Genomic DNA, 21,223 nt, shown 5'->3' on the forward strand with positions numbered 1-21,223 from the left:
CGACCCGAACCGAAAACCAAATGAGTACCCGAAGATATCCGAAATATATCTAAAAATATATGTTATAATTATATTTATAATTATTTTAATTTTTTAATTAATTTTATAAGTTAACTATAGTAGTTATTTTCGGTAATTTTGAGTATTTTTGGATAAAATATGATAGTTTGGATAAAAATTTACCCAAAAAACTGTATAAAATGTATATTTTTGGTTACTATTGAATAATTTGGATACAAAAATTTGAACCGAATCAGATACTTTGGTTACTTTAAGTACAAATAACCGAACCCGTTAGATACTTTGGTTATTTGGTTATTTTGCAGGTTCTTATGCATGAGAACCGAACCCACCCGGACCCGGAAAGACCCCACTCGAACCCAACCCGAAATTTTATAATACCCGAATGAGGTTTAATTTCAAAACTCGAATGGGGTTTAATTTTAAAACCCGAAAAACTCGATATCCGAAAGAACCAATCCGTACCAGAATGGGTATCCGAACGTCCAGGTCTAATGAGTATTTATGTTTAGAAAATTAAACTTTATTTTTAATGAATTAAGTTGGTATAACTCTGATATATTAATTTTATTATGTGGTTAATTTTTTAATAACAAAAAAATATACTTTTAATAAAGATTTATACTTTTCAATGAAAAAATTCAAATTTTTTTATGAATGCTTAAATTATATTAAAAATAAAAAAACATAATAATTAAGTTATTAATTTTTGTTCACTACACAAAATATTAAGAATGGTTGAAAATAAATTATTTGAATTAGGGAAAAAAATAAGAATTGGATCTGATTTCTTAATCAGCCCAAATGGCCCAAGAGAGATGATGTGGGCAGTGGGCTGGATCTAAAAAAATATGACCCAATAAAAATGTGTTATTAATATTACTTGATTGCCCTTAATGAAATAAGCAATGTGAGTTAAAGAAAGGGCATGTTTAGTAAAAAATCCAAATGTGCTTGTACTTTAATAGTATAGATACCCGTTTTAATCCATTGTGTCAATCTTCTTACTATCACCGCTCACGAGTTAGCTTTTTGATCCACGTCAATGAGTTTCTTAGGGTACACTACGCAAACAACTGTAGATATACTTTTTTTTTTGAAACACAACTTTCATTAAAACTTAACTTCAAGGACTACAAAGGCAAGAGAGAATTGAGCATCCTCTTGAAGACAAATCATAAACTAATGAGATCAAACAGGATAAATCTTCATATGAAGTTGACACCGAATTCAAAACAAAGTTTGAATGCATCGAAGAAGCTACAACAAAGTCGGATAGCTGAGAAATAGTCACAAGTGACGTTGAGGAACAACCCTCACCAACGAGAAAAACCGAAGTAATCTCGATTGCACCTTCTGGCCCCATACAGACCGCTACGCAAGATAACAAACAGGTGAATAAGTTGAAACAAGGACTCAGCAGAGAATCCGAAAGAGCATCTCCATTCATTGAAGGGAGGCATAGTTGTGAAATACTCTCCTCATTTGAAGAGGATGATGAAACCCATACCAGAGTTGGTGAACCCATAAAGAAATTCTTCACAAAGAATTGATATTGCAATAATCTCAGATTATACATCTCAAAGAACCCTTCGAACGTCTTCAAAATAACCAACGAAACCATACCCGTAGATATATATCGCATGTTTTGATTTGAGAATATGGGCTTTAGATTCTTGGTAGTTGGCTTAGTTGCTAGAGAAAAGGAAATGGGCCAGGCCCACTTAGGTACAGATCTCTTTGATTCCAAAGTAAACGCCGACACAGTGCGAGACGTGGTGGATCTGAATTGAAGGTCGGAGATGGTGCAGCCGACGTCGACTGAGCAATACGTGGTACTCACCGGCGGTGGAGAGACGAGCTCACCGGAGCAGGCTGAGTGACCATCGAACCTGGATGAAGAAAGAGACGTTCGGTGAAGATATGCATATCCGCCGTTGAGGAAAGAGCACACAAGGGTAGATGGCAGCTCAGTAGGAGGCAGGGAAAGTGAAGATCTTCCGATGAGATTCGGATCTGAGCTTGAGTTTCTTTGCACTCTGGCGCCATTTGAGTGGAAAGGAGCCACACAAGGTAGTTTTGCTGTCTCACTTCCCGGAGATGGAAAGTAAGAGTTTGAGCGTTGAGATCTTGGCTCCATGAGAAATTGAAGAGCGCGGCTTAGGTCGACGGTATAACTTTTCCATTGACAAACAGAGTGAAGTTCGCCGGGAAACGTTCCCGTGAACCTGATAACAACGGTGGCGAGAGAATCCTCTCGACTCATCGCTGGAGAGCAGACCGAACAAGTAGAAAGAACCGTCGGGAGGACTACAGTGGAGACGATGAACCAATGCTCATGTTTCCGACAAAGGCTTCGTCGGGTATCCCTTTCTTCGGTTTGCAGAGGGCTACAACTCCGTAGCATCTGAAATTTGAAGTGAACAATGAGCAGTGAGATGAATGTAGGAGACGGCATCGACGAAACAGGCCAGCGCCGGCGAGAAAACGCGTCGCCGGCGCCGGAAGACATTGAAACTCGGTGAACCTCGAGCCCCGTGCCTGGGAGCGTTAGGGCGAACTCTTTTCAGGTCTTTAACTGTAGATATACTTAAGTTTAGAGTTTTGTGTATCTTCCTTTCTTGTCATGTTACATTTGATGAAACCGTTTTATACTTTCTCCTCACTCTGGCTTCCAAATTCCACTTCCTATACAAGAACCATCTCTTCTTACCCGCCTCTTCCAACTTTATCATTATCCAAGCAATAGAATCAACAAACCAAAACTATTTATAATGTATTTTTTTAAAAGGTTTTCCTGCAAGTTTAGAAAGATGGCAATGTAAAAGAGAACTTCAAGCCGGCTAAAACGGCAACATTTTGGTCGATCCAAAAAGATAAATCCAGCGGAATTAATAAATAAATAATTCTGAAATGTAATCCCAATAAAACAAAGAACGAAAGCCAACAAGGGTAGCATAGTAACTTGAGGTACACGCACATGCGTTACCAAACATAATAATTGAAAAGAAAAAGATAGGAATGTGAAAGTTCAAAAATCCAATTTAGCAAAAAAAAAAAGTTCAAAAATCCAAGAACAGGAGGAACTGGGAAGATTGACTTCACTGTTTTCTTGATTTCAGCAGGACTGGCGTCTCTTTGTAACTCTCTTCCTCCCAGTACCTGTTTCACATTTACGCAAACACATGTTTTGTTAGAACTTAGAACCGGAGACAAAGATTCTGAGAAAGAGACTGATAAAAGTCTGTTCTACTAACCAAACATCAAATAAAGCTCAGTTCTAACTAATAGCAATGCAGACAAAACACTACGTAAGGTGCAAATGGTAGTTTCAGTTTCAAGCACTAAATAAAAAAACGGTTTTACTAAGTCATTGATTTTAAAGATCGATAAACCAAGAAAATTCTAATAAACGATTAAATATAAGCAAGTTACCTGCACAAATATCTTCCACGTTGTCTTCCTCTAGCCACTTTCTGTAGCTGGACCAAATTGATCCTCAAACTCTGCCATGCGCTCAGGCACATGGAGATCTTCTTCCCCAACCATGTAAGTCTCGACATCGGTGATCTCACCAGGGTAACGACTAACGATGCACACAGAGGAAGCAGAACTGTTCTCTGCAGGCGATGCAGAGACATTGCTGGAGCTCGCTACGTTTCTCCTTTGCTGGAATCTGCCTTGGCTAATGATGGTTCTAGGAAACGCCGGCGTCCTTTCATGACTACGTTGAAGCTCTACAAGCTGGTTAAACTGGTTAACTGGGTGAACATGTCTTGGAGGGAAAACAAAGTTCCCGTGGTGGTCAACGGGAGGGTTTGATCTAAAGCGAGGATCCATGCGGCTCATCATTGCTTGGTTCAACAAGCTGGCCCCCAAATAGCTGAGATTCCACATATCACTGCTCGGTGCTTGTGCAAACATACTAGAATAATCCACGTTGAAAGGAGCAGGAGGACTGAGATGATGATGATGATGATGATACTGTGGTGGCATCATGGATGATGCCCAAACTGGAGGAGAAGGTGCTCTGAACTGGTGAGGAACACGTCTTACCGGATACGTGGATGGAGATGGATGATGGTAAGGACTAGCCATTGGCACATTCCCCATCCGCTGGGGGTTGTGTCCAGGAAATATAAATGGGCTACGTCGGCTTTCTTGCACCGGAGGTGGCATCACTGATGAAGAAGCCCTGTAAGAGTTCTGCCTTGGTGTCTGTTCTGATCTAACCGGGACACGGTATTCTTCCCTTGCTGCATTGGTGTTGTCCTCCAGCGAGGTAACATTCTCCTCATACGTCTCATTGAGGTCAAACAGAAACGGTGTTTTTGGGTTTTGTGGTACCTCTTGAGGTAGGTTGTTGCTCCTTGCCACTTCTTTGTTGGGAAGACCGTCGTTTTGTGTGTTCTCCGTTTCATGTTGGCTTTGGACCATAACTCCCTTCCCTTTTCTGTCTGAAAGAGAAGCATTCTGAAAAGTAAACCAATACCGTTATTAATCCTCGTACAACTACTTAATCACAGTAAACATACTTGTGCAATAAGAAACCGATTATAGAGTATGAAAACCTAATCAACTTATACATGTGGCGATTTTATTGACATGTTTGAGTTTGTTAGACTCTCTCATATGTGAAAGAAAAACTCATCCCACAAACTGAATATTTAAATTAAAAAGAACTGATTAGAATGGTATTATAAAAGCAAATTTGGTACCTTTTGCGGCACGGAAGACTGAGCTGCAGTTGCTTTAGAAGGGGTGTTCCTTTGATTGTTATTACCGCCCAAGTAAATAGCCCCAAGTCCAGTTCTCAGCCCTCTCCCTGTGTTTGGTACAGAAGCATCCTGACAAGTAAACCAATCCCGTTATTAATCCTTGTCCAATTACTTAATCACATTAACCACACGTGTGCAATAAGAAACTGACTATAGAGTATAAAAAGCTAATCAACCTATAAGCGTGGCGAATTAATTGACATGTTTGAGTTTTGTTAGACTCATATGTGAAAAAAAGCTCATCCCACAAACTGAATATTTTAAATTAAAAGAACAGATTTATACTAGAACGGTATCATAAAAGCAATATAGATGCAGAGTTGGTACCTTTTGCGGCACGGAAGACTGAGGGGCAACTACTGAAGAAGGAGGGGTGCTTCTTACGTTGCTGTTGGTGTTGTTGATTCTGCTTCTACCGAAGTAAATAGCACCCGGTCCAGTTCCCAGCCCTCTACCTGTGTTTGGTATAGAAGAATCCTGGAAAGTAAACCAACCACGTTATAATCCTACTCCATTTACTTAAAATCACATTAACTATACGTGTACAACACGAAACTGATAAAGAGTATGAAAATCTAATTAAATAACCGTGGCGAACAAGTTGGAATGTGAAAGAAAACACATACCACAAACTGAATATTTTATAACTAAAAGAACAGATTTTAGACGGTATTAGAAAAGCAAAGTTGGTACCTTTTGCGGCACGGTAGATGGAACTACAACTTGTGTAGAAGAAGGCGTGCTTCTTTTTGTGTTGTTGTTGCGAGTACCCAAGTAAATAGCACCATGTCCAGTTCCTAGCCCTCTACCTTTGTTTGGTATAGAAGCATCCTGACAAGTGACAAGTAAACCAATCACGTTACAATCCTAGTCATTTACTTAATCACAGTAACCATACGTGTGCAATAAGAAACTGGTTATAGAGTATGAAAACCTAATCAACTAACTGTGGCGCATAAGTTGACATGTGAAAGAAAATTCATCCCACGAACTGAATATTTTTAAATTAAAAAGACAGATTTAGAACGGTGTTATAAAAGCAATATATAGATGCAAAGTTGGTACCTTTTGCGGCACGGAAGATTGACCTGCAGCAACTGTAGGAGGAGGGGTGTTTCCTTGAGTGTTACTGGGGCTACCGAAGTAAATAGCACCCGGTCCAGTTCCAAGCCCTCTGCCCGTGCTTGGTATAGAAGGGTTACCAAACACTGGAACATACCCTGACCTCCTCATACGATTATTCTCTTGCCTTTCATTATTAACCGGAGGGTTAGGTTTTTTGAAACATCCTTCTGAAGCCAACTGATCGTCAAGTGAAGTGCCCACCCTTTCCTCTGTTCTCTGTTCCCTTGGAGGAGAAGGAACCGTCTCGTTTTCATTCAGTGATGGTTGCACACTTGAAGGAACCGTCTCGTTTTCATTCGGTGATGGTTGCACGCTTGAAGAAGCCTTGTTACTGGGATCTATCGCTGGTGTAGCTCTCTTATTTTTGGATATTTTGACCTTCTTAGTTCTCTTAGCCCTCGGAGGACGAGGATTCCAATCATCCTCGTCATCAACCTCAGGATCTGTATCAGGCTCGTCATCAACCTGGAACCTTACGTTCTTCTTCTTACCCTTGATAGGATCTATGTCAAACCCACTTTCAGTTGATTCAGTACCACCATGATTAGAGTCAACGCTTTTGGAGGCATTTCCTGAAGCTGCACCAGCTGTGCTTACTTTCTTGCTTGCAGGTGGGGACTGTCTCTTTTGACCTCTAACCGGTTCCTTTCTCGAAGAACTCTCTACTCTTCGGGTGTTAGGTTTGGCACTGAGGTCGGCGAGTCTCCGCGTCCGAACCTTCCGAGCTCTCCTAGTGGGCGCCCCACCGATGAAAAGACTTGTACTCTCAGGTTCCTCAGGCTCCGTGTCTTCAACACAAGCAGCTGTCTCAGTCACAGCCAGCTGCTCCACAATTGGTTGTTTCTCAGCTCTCTTGTTTCCTACTCGTTCTGCAACTGTCTTCTTTGTGGTCTTGTTCCGGAGGGCATAGGTTCTAAGCGGGGGTGGATGAACTTTCTTGCTAGACCTCGTAACTGCAAATTATTTTGAGCTTTACAAAATTAGTTTTTTGTTTTTTTTTCATCAGCACACTTTAATTTGTTAGACCAGAGAAAACTTTGTACCTCTCTTATTCTGAGATCTTTCGCAGTTTACATCCTCATTCACCACAAGAGCATTGCCTGCAAGAAAATATGATAATACAAAATGATTGTCTCTTTCTTCTGCACACTTTAATTTGCTAGACCCGAGAAAATTATATACCTGCAGTCTGATCATCCTTCTGAGATATTTCGCAGTTTACATTTTCATTCTCAATAACAGCATTAACTGCAAGAGAAATGATAAAACCAAAATGATTATCTCTTTTTTTTTTTCATCTGCATACTTTGATTTGCTAGACCAGATTAAACTTATACCTGTCTGATCATTCTGCTGAGATATTTCGCAGTTTACATCTTCATTCTCCACAACAGCATTGCCTGCATGAGAAAATGTTTAAAAGAAATGAGTCTTTTTTTTTTAATCTGCATACTTTAGTTTTCCCAGATAAAACTTTATACCTCTTAAATCATCCTGAGATCTTTGGCAGTTTACATCCTCATTCCCAACAACAGCATCGTCTGCCAGAGAAAATGATCATACAAAATGATTATCCCTTTTTTCATTTCATACTTTACTTTGCTAGACCAGAGAAAAAAAATTATACCTCTCTGGTCTTCGTTCTGGGATCTTTCGCAGTTTAAATCTCCATTCACCACAACATCATTGCCTGCAAGAGAAAATGATAATACGAAATGATTATGACTGCTTTGAGTTATGAAACTAAAACAAGCAGATTACTGAAGAATATATTCATGTTGTTATATTTCCTATTCTATTATAATATGTGTATTGTTTCTAATTTAGATAAGGATGTTTTCCTATAAGAATCCAGGGTTAGTCAATCTACTATTGTATATATATACGACTGATTTAAGGGACACGTCAGCTTGATATTAGTTATAGGTGGTCTCATTATAACATTGATCTGATTAAATATCTAAAATTATTTAAGTTTTATGCTTTTTGCAGATTCTTTAATGATAGCAAAGTAGTTATTTATATTGATGTGAGTAGTGTCTTCCATGACAGAGCATATGGAAAAAGATTTTATGAAGTTCACGATGCGTTTTATGATGATATGCTGTCCCCAACATATTCGTAAGGGATGCACATAAATATTCGAAAAGTTGCAAAAACCGAAATAACTTAACTACTTGGCTTAAACGGATATGCAAAACATTTTTAATACTAAACTCAAATATACTAATATCTTTACTATTTTTATCGATGCCTTGTTTCCCAAAACATTATTGATGTAAAAATACTAAAAAAATTATTTATGTAAAAACTGGAAATGTGTTTTTAGATATCGGAGCTACATCAGACAGCTCTATTTTTTTCTATAAAAATATATTATATGTTGATTATAGTATTAAAAATAGCAGATAATTTATCCATAAATATTAAATTATTATATTTTATTGTATTAAGAAATATGCGTATACTTTCCAATTTATTTAAGGATAATTTCTGATAAGTATCTACTATCTAGGGTTACCCAACCTAGTTTCTTTAATAAATATGATTGTTTGTAAAAGCTAAAGTGACATGTTAGTTTGATATCAATTCAACACAGATGCATACCTGCAATATCAGTAACCATTTCTCTCTCCTGGTCAATGGCAATTGGTGAATTCAGTTCGCTTTGACTGGGGATAATCGAAGAGCTGCCATTTAGCCCGTTCGTGCTAATTATACTTCTGGAATCTGAAGGCAGTCCAGAATCTAAAAAGCAATCATTCACGTCCATAAGTTTAAACAAACTCATCCAGCTAGTAATAGTATAGAACATATATAAAACCAAATGAGTTTTTAATATACCATTTGTCCCATCAGCATCGATATTTCTGGTGCGGCTCAACCTAGGTAACCATTTGAGAAAAGATGAAGGAGGGAGAGAATCGCTTTGTACGTGTGGGTCTACCAAGCTAGCACTCTCCATTGAAAACGGCCAATATTTTTTAGGATCGGAGTCTCTCTCTTTGGCAATTATGCCACTGCATTAATAAAGAAGAAAAACTCGATATACTCATGTCATTTCATCGTGTACCTTGATATATATATATGAATTTAAAGTGGCCACATCATATATATCCACTAATTACCAAAGTAAATGGAAACATAACCACACGGTACCAAGGAAAGTTGAAAATATATAAGTTCAATATAGGCTCACCATAGAGAGAAACCATCACATTCTACCCTGCTAGGCTCATTGTTAGCGTCTGTGAGATCTATGACGATTGAGTCGACCTTAGTGGAGGAACCCATTGGTTTGCTTTGAAAAAGATTTTGTCTTAGTGGTGATTATAACTTCCACCATTATATGATCTCTCCTCAATTAGAGCTGCAAAAAATGCATGATAATATTTATTAGCATCACAAATGAAAAGAATTATATATACAACATGGTATAGCTGCGAATGAAGATCAAACTGTTATTGCTCAAAAAGAGACAATGCTTCAAAATCTTTACTTCACATATATATGACACCCAATATAATTCTAATTAGTTAAAGAAGCAATATGAATTTACACCACCATGTTCAAGTTCAACCATATTCCATGAATATCCACATGAAATAACATTCATAACCAACATCCAGTCACCTTTACAGTTCCATGGAAATAAAATTTAAAACCTTAAGGTCTACATAAAATCTAGAACGAATTTCTTCGTTAACGTTCCATTTCATTAAACAAATAAAATAATTCGTGTGAATTTTAGACAGTAAACATTTTAATTTTTTTTTGGTCAAGAGAACATTTAATTAACATTTAACATTCAACATAACATGTATTTGAACATCAAAATGAAATTAGGGTTTTCATATAAGAGAATCCCCCAAAGCCGTAAACATTATCTACATAAACAGGAAAAGAAAAGTATTATAACGGACCCATTTCAATATAGTCCAATCACAAACTCCAACACGGGTCAATATAAATTAGATCTGAGTAATTTAGGGTTTATATCAATTTTTTTTTTTGACAAAAAAGTATAGATCAATTACTCCATTTAGAACACAGTAACAGATGATAAGACACTTAAGATTAACCTCATGCATATGATTAAGAAAGATAAACGATCATACAAAAGAAAACAAAGATAAACGAAGACCCACCAAATACGGGTCAGATCTATACGCACGTTAATAGTCCGTACGTAAAGACAAGAAAAAAACAAAAAAAAAATAAGAACAACGAGTTAAGGGACGTGTTAACAAACAGTAAAGAGCCCTAAATGAAGAAAAAAAACACGAAGTCAGCTATGAGTCAAGCTAGATCTATCCCACCAGATCCGAAACATGAACATATATCCAAGGAATCGTAGATCTATGTCGGAAAACACGAACCTGGTGGAAATCCAACCAGAGAGCGCGAGGAAAAGATCGATGCGAGATTCAAGCTATAGATCTTAAGCAGAAAAAACGTTTTGGAAGATTGAAAGTTTTAAGGATTGATTTGTTTTGGGAGATGAGTAGAATTTGAGTGCCGTTTTCGAGAAACCCTAGGACAACGTTTGCTAGCGAAACGAGAGAGAGAGAGAGAGAGAGAGCGAGAGGGGAAAGGGAGACATTTTCTTCTTTGGCTTATATAGAGAGACTCTTGAGAAAGAGATAGAGAATATGTGGTGGCTCTCTTCTTATCTTTGAAATGAAGGGTTTCTGGGTCAGAATGAAAGTTTTTTCCAACAAAAATAATTATCGTTGATATAAAATTTCTCATTTTCTTGGCCAAAAACAGCTCATATGTTGAACATATGGCACTGCCATTCACCATCTGGTCTTCGTATTTCTATTAGTACGTTGACGTGCTATTCTATATACTGTGTGCACGTTATTTTATTGTATTAAAAGGGAAAGATATATTTCTATTTGTGTAATATTTCTTACTTTTAGTGGAAAAAATCTCAGCATTAATATAAATAGCTTTATTAGGGTGTATCCAAATATTGAATAAAAATATAAACTAATTATTTTATAAGATTTCGTTGCTTTCTTAAAAGGAAACCCAACTCACCTACTTTAGAAAAAAATATAATATCATGACTACGTTTCTGTTTGATAGGATGAGAATTATAACCCAATTAGAGACCTCCACGTAGACTAATCTGCGATTCTGGTCACAACATTGGTTGTACAAAAAAAACCCTAGGCGCGTGATGTGTCGACACGTGAAGACCGGAGATTGGAAGGTGTATTCACGTGTAAGGAGAGAGAGTGTAGAAAAGAGTGACAAGAGCGAAAAATAAAAAGCCCTAAAACCATAATAATATTTAACCTAGATGAGCCAATTTCGTCGATAATATATAAACCCTAAAATCTTTCTTCGCATTTTCTCAAATTTACCACAGTAAAGATCACAAAGATTTGGTTCACATAAAAAGTTTCGTTTCGTTTTCTTTTATTTTATTTTGTATATAAAGATATGTCAATCTCATTACTAACAAATATATGAGAAACTAATTCTACATGTGTTATACTGTAAATGTTTATTAATTAGCTAGCTCATACAGAAATTTAACAGAATTGTCTTCTTGCAAATGTTTTCGTTAAAATCCAACAAAAAAAATCATGGATTAATTGTGACAGTTTATTGGTGTTTCAAAAAAAATTGTGACAATTTATTCTTTAATCTTTTTTAAACTAATGTGTAAACTCGTGTTTATACATAATCTTTTACTATTTATCTTTATTAATTGACATGTATAGAGATACGATAGACTTATTTTCTAAAAGAGTAAATAGTAGAAATAGAGAGATGCGGTTTGAGTCTGACCGTGAATAACTGGGGTAAAGTTGTTAAAAGAAGAAGAAGACTGGCCGGCAATACCCAGGCCCAATCCGAAAAAATTAAGGGCTGGAAACAAAAAATATATTTTAGATCTATTATTAAAAACAACAAAATATAAAAGCTAAGAATGTAATCAAGACGCTTCGAACCTAAAACTTTTAACATAGTAAAACTGCGTTTAAACCAACTTAGCTATCAAAGATTTTAAGAAATTGAAGATCGAAATAATACATAGTTTAAAATGACCAGAAACACATGTTTTCATGGCATGTACTCAGGGCCACTACTGGCAATACCATCTGAATCGGATGAGATTAAACCCTCATTTTCTGATTTTATACACTTTTCTATAGTATATATCCCAAAATCGTTGAATGTCTATACCGACTTCTTTACTAAAGGTGGAAGATCACGTATATTCAGAACTTTTCTCGTCGACTGTTTTGCACCAAGTTGGCTATATGTTTACGCTGGCCAATAAGTAATCAACTAGTTTTAAAGTGTTTTGTTTTTATGTCAAAAAAAACATTTCATTTTCTTTTATGGATTTCACTAAATGAAAATAAAGCTCACAAGAAGATATCTACTGTATCGCATTTGTCTCTATTTTTTCTTGCTCAAACAAGTTTTTTTATAAAATCATAATCATAATTAATTAATTTCTCTAGACAAAGATACATTATTTACACTACGTGATACACAACCAACTGGCTAAACAAATCGCTGCTACAACACGATAGAAAAGTGAAAAACTGAACTACAAAACCCAAAGATAAAATAAACTTTCTCTCCTTGTTATACTGCATTTTTATATTATTCTTTCTCCGATATTTTTTAACCTGTCTTGCCTAGTTATTATCACCTTTAATTGGGGTTTGATAATAATATCCTTTCCGTAGAAATTTAGGTGTATTGCTTTAGTCTATTTAAGGAAGTATATATATAATCGGTAGACAAAAAAAGGAAATATATAATCTCCTTTTCTTCACAGTGACGTACATATATATCAATTTAGGTGTATTGCTTTAGTCTATTTAAGGAAGTATATGTATAATCGGTAGACAAAAAAAGGAAATATATAATCTCCTTTTCTTCACAGTGACGTACATATATATCAACTTCTCTTTTTTGACGAGATTAATTAGGGTTTGAAAATTGTGATGTATTTGTTATATATGAAAACACGTAGTGATCCAGCCTGAATTTTTGATGCAGTATTTACTACTACGAAAACTGCACGGAGGTGATTGGAGAGAGCTCTGGATACTGTTGACAGTCTCATTTCTTTCCACAAAACTAAAATTAAAGCTATTAAACTGTTATTTATTTACTAAAACCTACAATCATAATAAACATTTTCTACAAATATACGATTTTACATAGCAATTTTCCTAGAGCACGAGTTTAAGTGCTTTGAGAATATGTTTTTCTTTCTTTTAATAAATATATTGCTTCATCTCTCTACTAAATATATATTTAAAGTATAATAATATATTTACAATATATGTATATAAAATATTAGGATATTATAATTATTATGTAAAAGATTATGTATAACATATAAATATAAATATTAATACTAATTTTACTTTTAGTGCCTATATATCATATGTGAATTATATATTTTCACAATAAACCTTTTATAATAATACAATAATAATTTATATTATAAATTTGGTTTTAGTTTTGAATCAACACTTAATATTTAGTCAACTACATATAACAGCTGTTTTAGAAAAAAATCATAATCATTTTTTTATAATTATATCACAAAAACTATAGCTGAAATTATACATTAAAATATAAATCTACAATACAAAACCTACAATTTAGATTCTACAGAAAAAAAAATCTAGAGATATAACACAAAAACCTACATATCATATTCTACAGCAAAATACCTAAAGTTGCAGCAGAAACCAATCAGACTTTACATAGCACTCTTAAGTTTCTGGTAATTTTTAAAGTGAAATTACACCTATCTTCAACCAACCAAACATTTCTTCTAGACCGGATAAATCAAGCTTCAAATATCTGGAATATTATCCTCATGTATTTGTATCCTCAATATCACAATTACATATTCGATCATTACTATAATATTTAATTTGTATTCTTAGTACTTACCGTAACGTCAATGGTACAAACTATAGTGTTTAAGTTTTATTCATAACTCATGATTATCCAAAATTGTTCTCCATGCATCTACAATGATAACAAACCAACCATGAATTGGGACGAGAGAGTTAATATCCAACTTAATTAGGGTCGACCTGTTTGCTTCAAGTAGGTGACTATACTGACTAGGAAGAAGGAATCTTAGGTTCTGAATAACCGGTCTAATTAAGAAACAAACGAAAAACAACTAACTACAACAACTTAGCTGGTTAATTGAAATTATGATTAATTCTAGAGACTACATTATATACATTATATGACTGAATGTAAACTTTATTTGCAAGAATTTTTTTTTATCATAAAAAGATTGTTTTACCGTTAAAATTATATGTGATGTATATAATCACTAAACAATAACATGTTATAAAATTACTCTATAACGTTACTGCATGCACAGCATCGATACATACTCGAGTCCGAATTATATTGGTCGATGCAGTTTAAAATGCAAGGCGCACTGACCTAAATAAATGACTAAGTTTGGACTTCGAACCAAAAATTATACAAAGCCATACATGCGAATTAGAAAACTATCCATACTTTTGTTTTGGTCTTTCTACTCGATGTCTTAGCTAGTAACATTTGAAGGAAAAAAAATCAGGAGACAATATTAAGTCGAACACCTACAGGCTACATTGGTAAATTAAACTACAGAAAAAACAAATTTGTTCTGTAGCAGAGTGTAGCTAATACTATGACGTATCTGATTAGATTTTTGAAGGCAATCTTTTTATAGAAATGTTTTGATGGATATTTTTTTTTTGTAACTGAAATGTTTTGATGGACTTAGTTAGAGTGAGTCCTGTAGTTAAAGTAAAGTAATTTTAGGTGAGTGTAACCCAAACGCATATTGTTTCAGTATCAATAATTTTCTGGCTTCTCATACATAAACGCAAAGATAGCCTTCGTAATGTAGGAACGGTCGTATATATATAAAGCTTAAGTTAATAGAGCTTATGTGGTTAGAAAAAAAGAATTTAAATATCACATAAACTGTAACATTAAGTAGAAAATAATAAGTCAAAACTATTTTGTCTATTTTTAGTCTTTGAATTAAAATTCATCCCCTATATACACTATTTAACAAGTTATTTATCATATGTCATCACCACATTGATTTAAAAGAAAAAATGATGACATGACATATTGAAGTTAACTTATATTTTTGATATTTTTTAGAATATGAAAACATAATAATATTTTACGATTTTGAAATATTATTTAATTATATTTCTTATAATATAATTTTATAACTTTATTACTAAAACAATTTTTATGCTGTTTTTTAAATGTAAATGTCTAAACATATAATACTATTAGTTTCTTTTAATATCTACAAATTTTAGAAATATCATTTAGTTTTACGTTTTGACAATTATATACCTAACAAAATTTCTCTTAATTTGATAAATTTGATTTAATATATTTTAATCAAAATAGATAAAATTTATTTTCAAGATAATAATGTTAAATATATACATATATATTATTAAATATAAATTTTAAATATATTTATTTTATCTAAATTTTAACACATAATTTAATTAACAAATGTAAAAATAAAAAAAAAATATTTAAAGATAATTTAGACTTTAAAATTTATATTCATCATATTGTGCAAAAAACACCTAGTATGAAATAACTTTGAATATGTTATAATCGGTAAAATCTTCCAAAAACAAGTCAAAAACAGACTAATTTGTTAATAATGGTAAAAAGAAAAATTGATGAAAAGTGGAATTAGATATCGTTGTACTTAGAAAAGAAATAATTCCCAATTCATTACAACAACAAAAAAGATAATAAATCTCGAACAAATCAAAAAAATGAGAAAGAATAAAATTTTAAATTGTTAAAAATACTTTTCTTTTTACTTATAGTTAGCAACGTTAAAAGGTTTTAAAACAGCAGTTAGTGTCGGCTTAATACATATGAGGCGGTCAGTGAGACCGCCCTAGGACCCACGCCAAATCTTTTTTTTTTTGACATGCAAGAATTTGATTAAGTTTAAATTTGGATAGTGTTATACGACTATTATAATGTAAAACAAATAAAATAAAATAAAATAGCTAGTGAGTTAAAAGTATTCTTAAATTATTTTCTTAAATAATATATACATTTTTAAAAAATGTAGCTTAGACATTTTTTGTTCAAAGGCCCTTATTTAAAGAAAAATAAAAAGTTTGCCCAGGGCCCCTAACTGCATTGAGCCGGCCCTAACGACAGTTACAGTAGTAGTTCTCTTGCTCAGTGTTTTTTCAGATTTCTGGTCGCACAATGAGATATAAGCTTCGGAGTAGAATACAATTCATGGAAGAATTGAGCTCGTAGGGTTGTAGCCTTGTATAGCTTCGCTGGAATTCCAAAAAGAAAAAAAAAAACTCTTTATATTACAACAAGAGTATGTAACAAGTTGGTATTTCTTTTTTTAAACAAAAAGTGTTTTAACTTCTTCTCCGAGAACCAAAACATTGTAATGCATCGAACTCTGTGGTGGCGAAAGTTTCGGCCGCAACACCTTTACTACCAGACCTAACTTGTTTTAGTAACATAAAGTTGGTATTTACTCCAAGATGCACTGTCTAAGTTCCTTTCCCAAGTATATATATAACGTGTAGTACAATACGCAAGCAATATGAGTGATGTATATATATACTATATTGAACACAGAATGTAAATTCAAAGTTGATTCACTAGAAAGAAAAAAGAAGAAGAGAGAATTAGATCCAAGCAGGGGCAAGCTCTGTTTATAAAAGTTGCACATACATGTTTGTACATGTTCATGTATGCACGCATCGAATATTATGTATTGAGGTGGAGATTCAAGCCTTTTTACCTACATCCCCCTTCAAGACGTAGGATGAGACTTCTTCTGTTACTTGGTGGGAGACTCGCAATCGTTGAAGTCCAGCACTCTACCCTCCGCCTATAAAACATGCAAAATGTTCAAGACCCAAAGTAAAGTTTCTTGAACCATATTTCAAAATCTCCAACTTAGAGTGAATGATTGGTAGAGTATATATTTACCATTAGAGGATCATTATTCTCTTTATTAAAGTCTTTCATCTTCCTTGCATCATCAGTACTTGGGGAAAGTGAAATGTCCATTGCATTGAATGCTGCGAATCCACTTGTATGCTCATGTCTCTGTGTCAACATTCCTATGCTCTCCCCAGGACTGAAAATGTAGCCCATATCCTGGAAAATAAACACAAATTGCCTTAGAAAGTTATGTCTATACATATGTATATACGGGCTAAAAGAATTTGACATTGAAGTACCTCGATAGTTATGTCTGTGTCAAACCTTGGGCTTGGCAAGAGAGAGTTTACATAGAACGGAGATTTCCAGGCTGAGGGAGATTCAAGACCTCTCCTGAATGGAGTTCCACAGAATCTGTAAATGGAGGAGAAGCAACGTCATTGTAGCAAGAATATAAACACACCCAAAAAAATATATAGTTAAGGTTGCGGTCATAGATATGTACATGCTGAAGTTCTCATTGTTTGTCTCGTTATTAGCAAGATGACCCTCGGTGTTTCTCGCTCGAGAAGGCGAGCTAACGACCAAACAAAGACTTGCAGAAGAATGTTGTTCTTTGTTAGAAGTAGCCATGAGACTTCTCTGCAAATGGTTTCTTGGTGTTGAAACTTGTGCCTTTACTGCTTTGGTTTCTGATTGACCAGGAGGAGACAGAACTTGCTTGTTGGTATTGCTCTCAGAAAGAACACCGGAGAAACTTTCAGCCTGCATAAGATTTTATCCGTTCACTGGTCATAACTTGAAGGTAAGTAATAGTGCATACAAAACAAATGATGATTCCTATGACTAGATGACCATGTCATGTTATCAGATTCACAACTAAGCTAACTACAAAGTTTCAAAAATAGATAACTCAACAGATGTTCAGATGCTAAAAAGGAAAGACGAGACTTACACGTTGAACATTTGCCTCCAAGCAAGTTTGCTGTTGTTGTTTTACAAGTGATTTACTGACATCCATGGTTTCTTCTGGCATTCTGTGACTAACTAGTGAAGTATGCTCACCCCTCAAGCTCTCTTGGTTCTCTTTATCACCAAGATTGACACCAGCGCTAGTTCCAGAGATAGATTCTCGACTCTCACTCTCATCAAACATCACATCTAGGCGTGAAAAATCCTTTGCCAGACTAGCTGCTATATCAGTTTCAAGCTTTTTATCACTTCTCTTCTCAGATAGCGGTGTCAGCAGGTCACGGGTGCGTTTCCTCAGGATTGACTTTGCACCAGCCAACGTCTTTTTCCCAGTGGGAGACTCCCACAGTCTAAGGGGGCTGATGCACGCCATGCTGGACATCAGTAGCTTGCGTATGCCAAGAGGGCTATAATCGTGCAGGGGGTCGTTGAAAGCAGGTAGGTCCAGGCTTGGAAAACATAGACTTGACGATGATGCTCCCACATCCTCGTGATGCTGCTCGCTTGACATGTTTGTTTCATGCTTGGGAAGAGAGTGTGGCTTAACTTCTGCCAGAGAAGCAAAATCGTTCACTGGAACCAGCTTTTTGGAATCGTTCAGATGATAAGATTCATCTTCTTCGCTGGTGTTATTAGGCCTTTCACCAACACATGTAGAGCTCGAAGGATCATTGATGCATATGAAGCTACCGTTTTCGTTTGTTCTGCAGTTTGGTTCTGCCTCAAAAGGATGACACATCAATCCGGATGTCTTCTTGGAATACTTTTCGGGTGTTATGATTAAGGGAGCCGGCCGAAGAGTTTCCTTGCCTGAGGCAGGTGTTGCAATGGACGTTGAAGAAGAGCTCTTCATAGGAGATTTTGTAACTTCTGAAGCTGATGATGCACACATAACAGGATCTTGATAGTCTTCCTTGTTTGGCTCTTGGGTTGAAGATCTAGAAACACTGAGCCCTTCACTCTCTTGATCAAGGAAAAGGACTCTGCAACATTCCGTTTCGGGTGTCTGAACGTCTGCTCGGTTGGTGTAAGTAGCCACATCTATACTTGATATGGAGTTTGGAGCCCCTAGAGAGGATTCCTTCCTCTCCTTGGTGTATGGTATCGGTAACTCTGACATATCATGGCTCATCTCCAGTGAAATATCCGACAGTTCCTGAAAATCAAATTGGTAATCCTGGCTCGTAGAAGCCGAGACACTAAACTGTGAACAGTCCTCCATCTCATAAGAGCCTTCTGAGATGGAGACTGAGATATCTTCCAGTTCCGGATAATAATACTGATCCGAACGATATGCAGCTCCCTCATTCACATTCATTATTCCATTTTGATAGTCTTTTGCAGACATAGAGCAGCCTGCCATGCTTGAAATCTGACAGTTTTCTATTTCTAGCTCTGCCTGTCCACTTACGCAGCCACTACCATCCATAGCACTCTGCATAAAAGCAGACTGTAACGCGGAACTTCTATCATAAGGAGCTAGAGGCATAGCTTGGTACTGATCCAAAAGGCCAGAGGACATATAGGAATCGAGTTTCTTCTTAACTGCGCTGTGCCAGTGGTTTTTAATTCCATTATCCGACCTGTTTGATAACATAAGCAACGATAAATATGTATGCTGCTAAGAACAAATAAAGGAATAGCAATAAAGATGTATATTTTTATTAATTCCAGGTTCCAGATCATGAGAGTAAAGAGTAGGGTACCTTCCAGGCAAGAACTTTGTTAACTCTGCCCATCTATTACCGTATATTTGATGAGCACGAATGAGAACCAGCTCTTCTTCTTGAGTCCAAGCTTCCTTGTTTATGGCAGGATTGAGGTGATTGTGCCACCTGTATTATCAATTTACAATATCTTTGTGAATGCTTTATACACTTAATGCAAAATAGTCTAGTAAAGAGGATGAATGCCTTCAAGTGCTAAGTAGGATAATGAAGTTGCTAGAGAGATGTAAATGTCTATTAAGCATTACCTCTCTCTACATTGTTTTCCAATACGGCCAGGCAAAAAACGAGCAATAGTGGACCACTTCTTGGGCCCATATTTTTGGATTAACTGAACGATCATTTCATCTTCCTGTACACACACGCAGATGAGAGAAGTAAGGGGTCAAGTATGTAAGTAAATAAAATAGTGAAAGGAAGGAAAGTGATGTAACACACCTCCTTAGTCCATGGCCCTTTAACAAGTTCAGGGTTAAGGACCTTCTGCCACCTGTGGAGGCACTGGACATCAGTTCGGTCCTTGAAAAATTCAGCTGGAAGTGAAGAAAAGAAAAGATCAGACAAAAAGAGTTGACACTGATAGACAAGAAGGCGAGAGAGCCAAGTAGTGAAATTTTTTTACCGATCTTCTTCCAGTTTTTCCCTTTAAAACTATGGACAGCTTTTGTCAAAATCTCATCCTGCAAATACATGTAAATGTTCAGTTCTTGTGTATCTCTGATTTAGCAAATGCACTTAAGCATAAAGAACAGAGCTGGTTACATGTACGATCAATGATATCATGCACATGAAACAACATTAACCATTTGGAAGGAGAAAAAAAAAAGAAAAGCTAAATGAAACATAAAATTGGTCACCTCCTCGGCAGTCCATTGACCTCGAGTAGAACGTCTTGCAGGGCCACTAGTCCTCCTGTAAGATTAACACAAGACTGTTATGCAATTCGATTCTAGATGACATGAATACTACTATTTCTTCACCTTATTCCTAGTGTATTGTGGCAAGTTAATGATTCATGAATAGTGAGAGAGATATGTTAGAAAAGAGTGAAGCATAATAATAATACCCTTGACGCGATTTGGGGTTCCCTTCATGAGTAATCCCCTGAGGAGGAGGAGGGGTTGAGCTCGTTGTTGTTGTACACTCACTTTCCATTAAGAGATATACCCTTTTTATGAAGGATTAGTCAGACCAACAGCTCAGGATCTCTTTCTACTCACCCCTCACGCGAGCTTCAAGTTTGATCAGATCTCGAAGCGTTAATAGTCCGAATCTCAGATTGGGTTACTGTCAGCTCAGACAAATTGAAAAAAAATAATGTTTGAATTGGAAGAAAGGAAATCTAAACGGTCGGCAGAGCTATTTCAAAAGATAGCTGGATGTTCCAATTTTTTTCCGCAAACCCTACCACACACTCGATTAAACGTTTTGTTTCTTTTTTTTTTTCTCAATCAAATCTGTGTGATCTAAATGAATCTCAGCCGTTCATTTTAAATATTATTGACCAGGTGTCTCCTATCTTTTTCAAAGTACTCAGCGGGCTTGTCATTATTTGTTTCTCCCCCTTTCTTTTTCCCTTTATTTCGAATTTTACCCCGATATTTAATTATATACCCATTG

At 35.6% G+C, this 21,223-nt stretch overlaps 2 protein-coding genes across 2 annotated transcripts; both read right to left on the reverse strand.

Annotated features, from left to right (window-relative positions):
• Positions 1–1,182: 1,182 nt before the first annotated feature.
• Positions 1,183–9,218, reverse strand: LOC108815190 (protein EMBRYONIC FLOWER 1-like). Its single transcript, XM_056990908.1, has 13 exons — positions 9,124–9,218; positions 8,769–8,944; positions 8,532–8,672; positions 7,552–7,614; positions 7,406–7,465; positions 7,262–7,324; positions 7,107–7,172; positions 6,968–7,024; positions 5,865–6,877; positions 5,493–5,630; positions 5,127–5,276; positions 4,740–4,868; positions 1,183–4,494 (listed from the first exon to the last, which is right to left on the reverse strand). The coding sequence occupies exons 1-13, from the start codon at positions 9,216–9,218 to the stop codon at positions 3,487–3,489; spliced, it is 3,159 nt and encodes a 1,052-aa protein (XP_056846888.1). The 3' UTR covers positions 1,183–3,486.
• Positions 9,219–16,545: 7,327 nt separating this feature from the next.
• LOC108817279 (transcription factor MYB3R-4-like) lies at positions 16,546–21,012 on the reverse strand. Its single transcript, XM_056990552.1, is given in 12 exon segments — positions 16,546–16,800; positions 16,803–16,848; positions 16,950–17,120; positions 17,204–17,318; positions 17,410–17,669; positions 17,860–19,459; positions 19,583–19,711; positions 19,852–19,955; positions 20,042–20,136; positions 20,226–20,283; positions 20,461–20,515; positions 20,670–21,012. Coding segments are annotated over 12 exon segments (2,778 nt in total). The 5' UTR covers positions 20,759–21,012; the 3' UTR covers positions 16,546–16,744.
• Positions 21,013–21,223: the final 211 nt, after the last annotated feature.

Source organism: Raphanus sativus, chromosome 7 (assembly GCF_000801105.2).
Source record: "Raphanus sativus cultivar WK10039 chromosome 7, ASM80110v3, whole genome shotgun sequence".
Classification (NCBI taxonomy): Eukaryota; Viridiplantae; Streptophyta; class Magnoliopsida; order Brassicales; family Brassicaceae; genus Raphanus; species Raphanus sativus.

Bases quoted from the DNA above. Each gene is read 5' to 3' on its own strand.
- LOC108815190 (XM_056990908.1), bottom strand. From the start codon at position 9,218: ATGGGTTCCTCCACTAAGGTCGACTCAATCGTCATAGATCTCACAGAC. The intron at 4,869-5,126 runs GTACCAACTCTG...TTTACTTGTCAG, and splicing joins AGTCTTCCGTGCCGCAAAAG to GATGCTTCTGTACCAAACAC. The intron at 4,495-4,739 runs GTACCAAATTTG...TTTACTTTTCAG, and splicing joins AGTCTTCCGTGCCGCAAAAG to AATGCTTCTCTTTCAGACAG.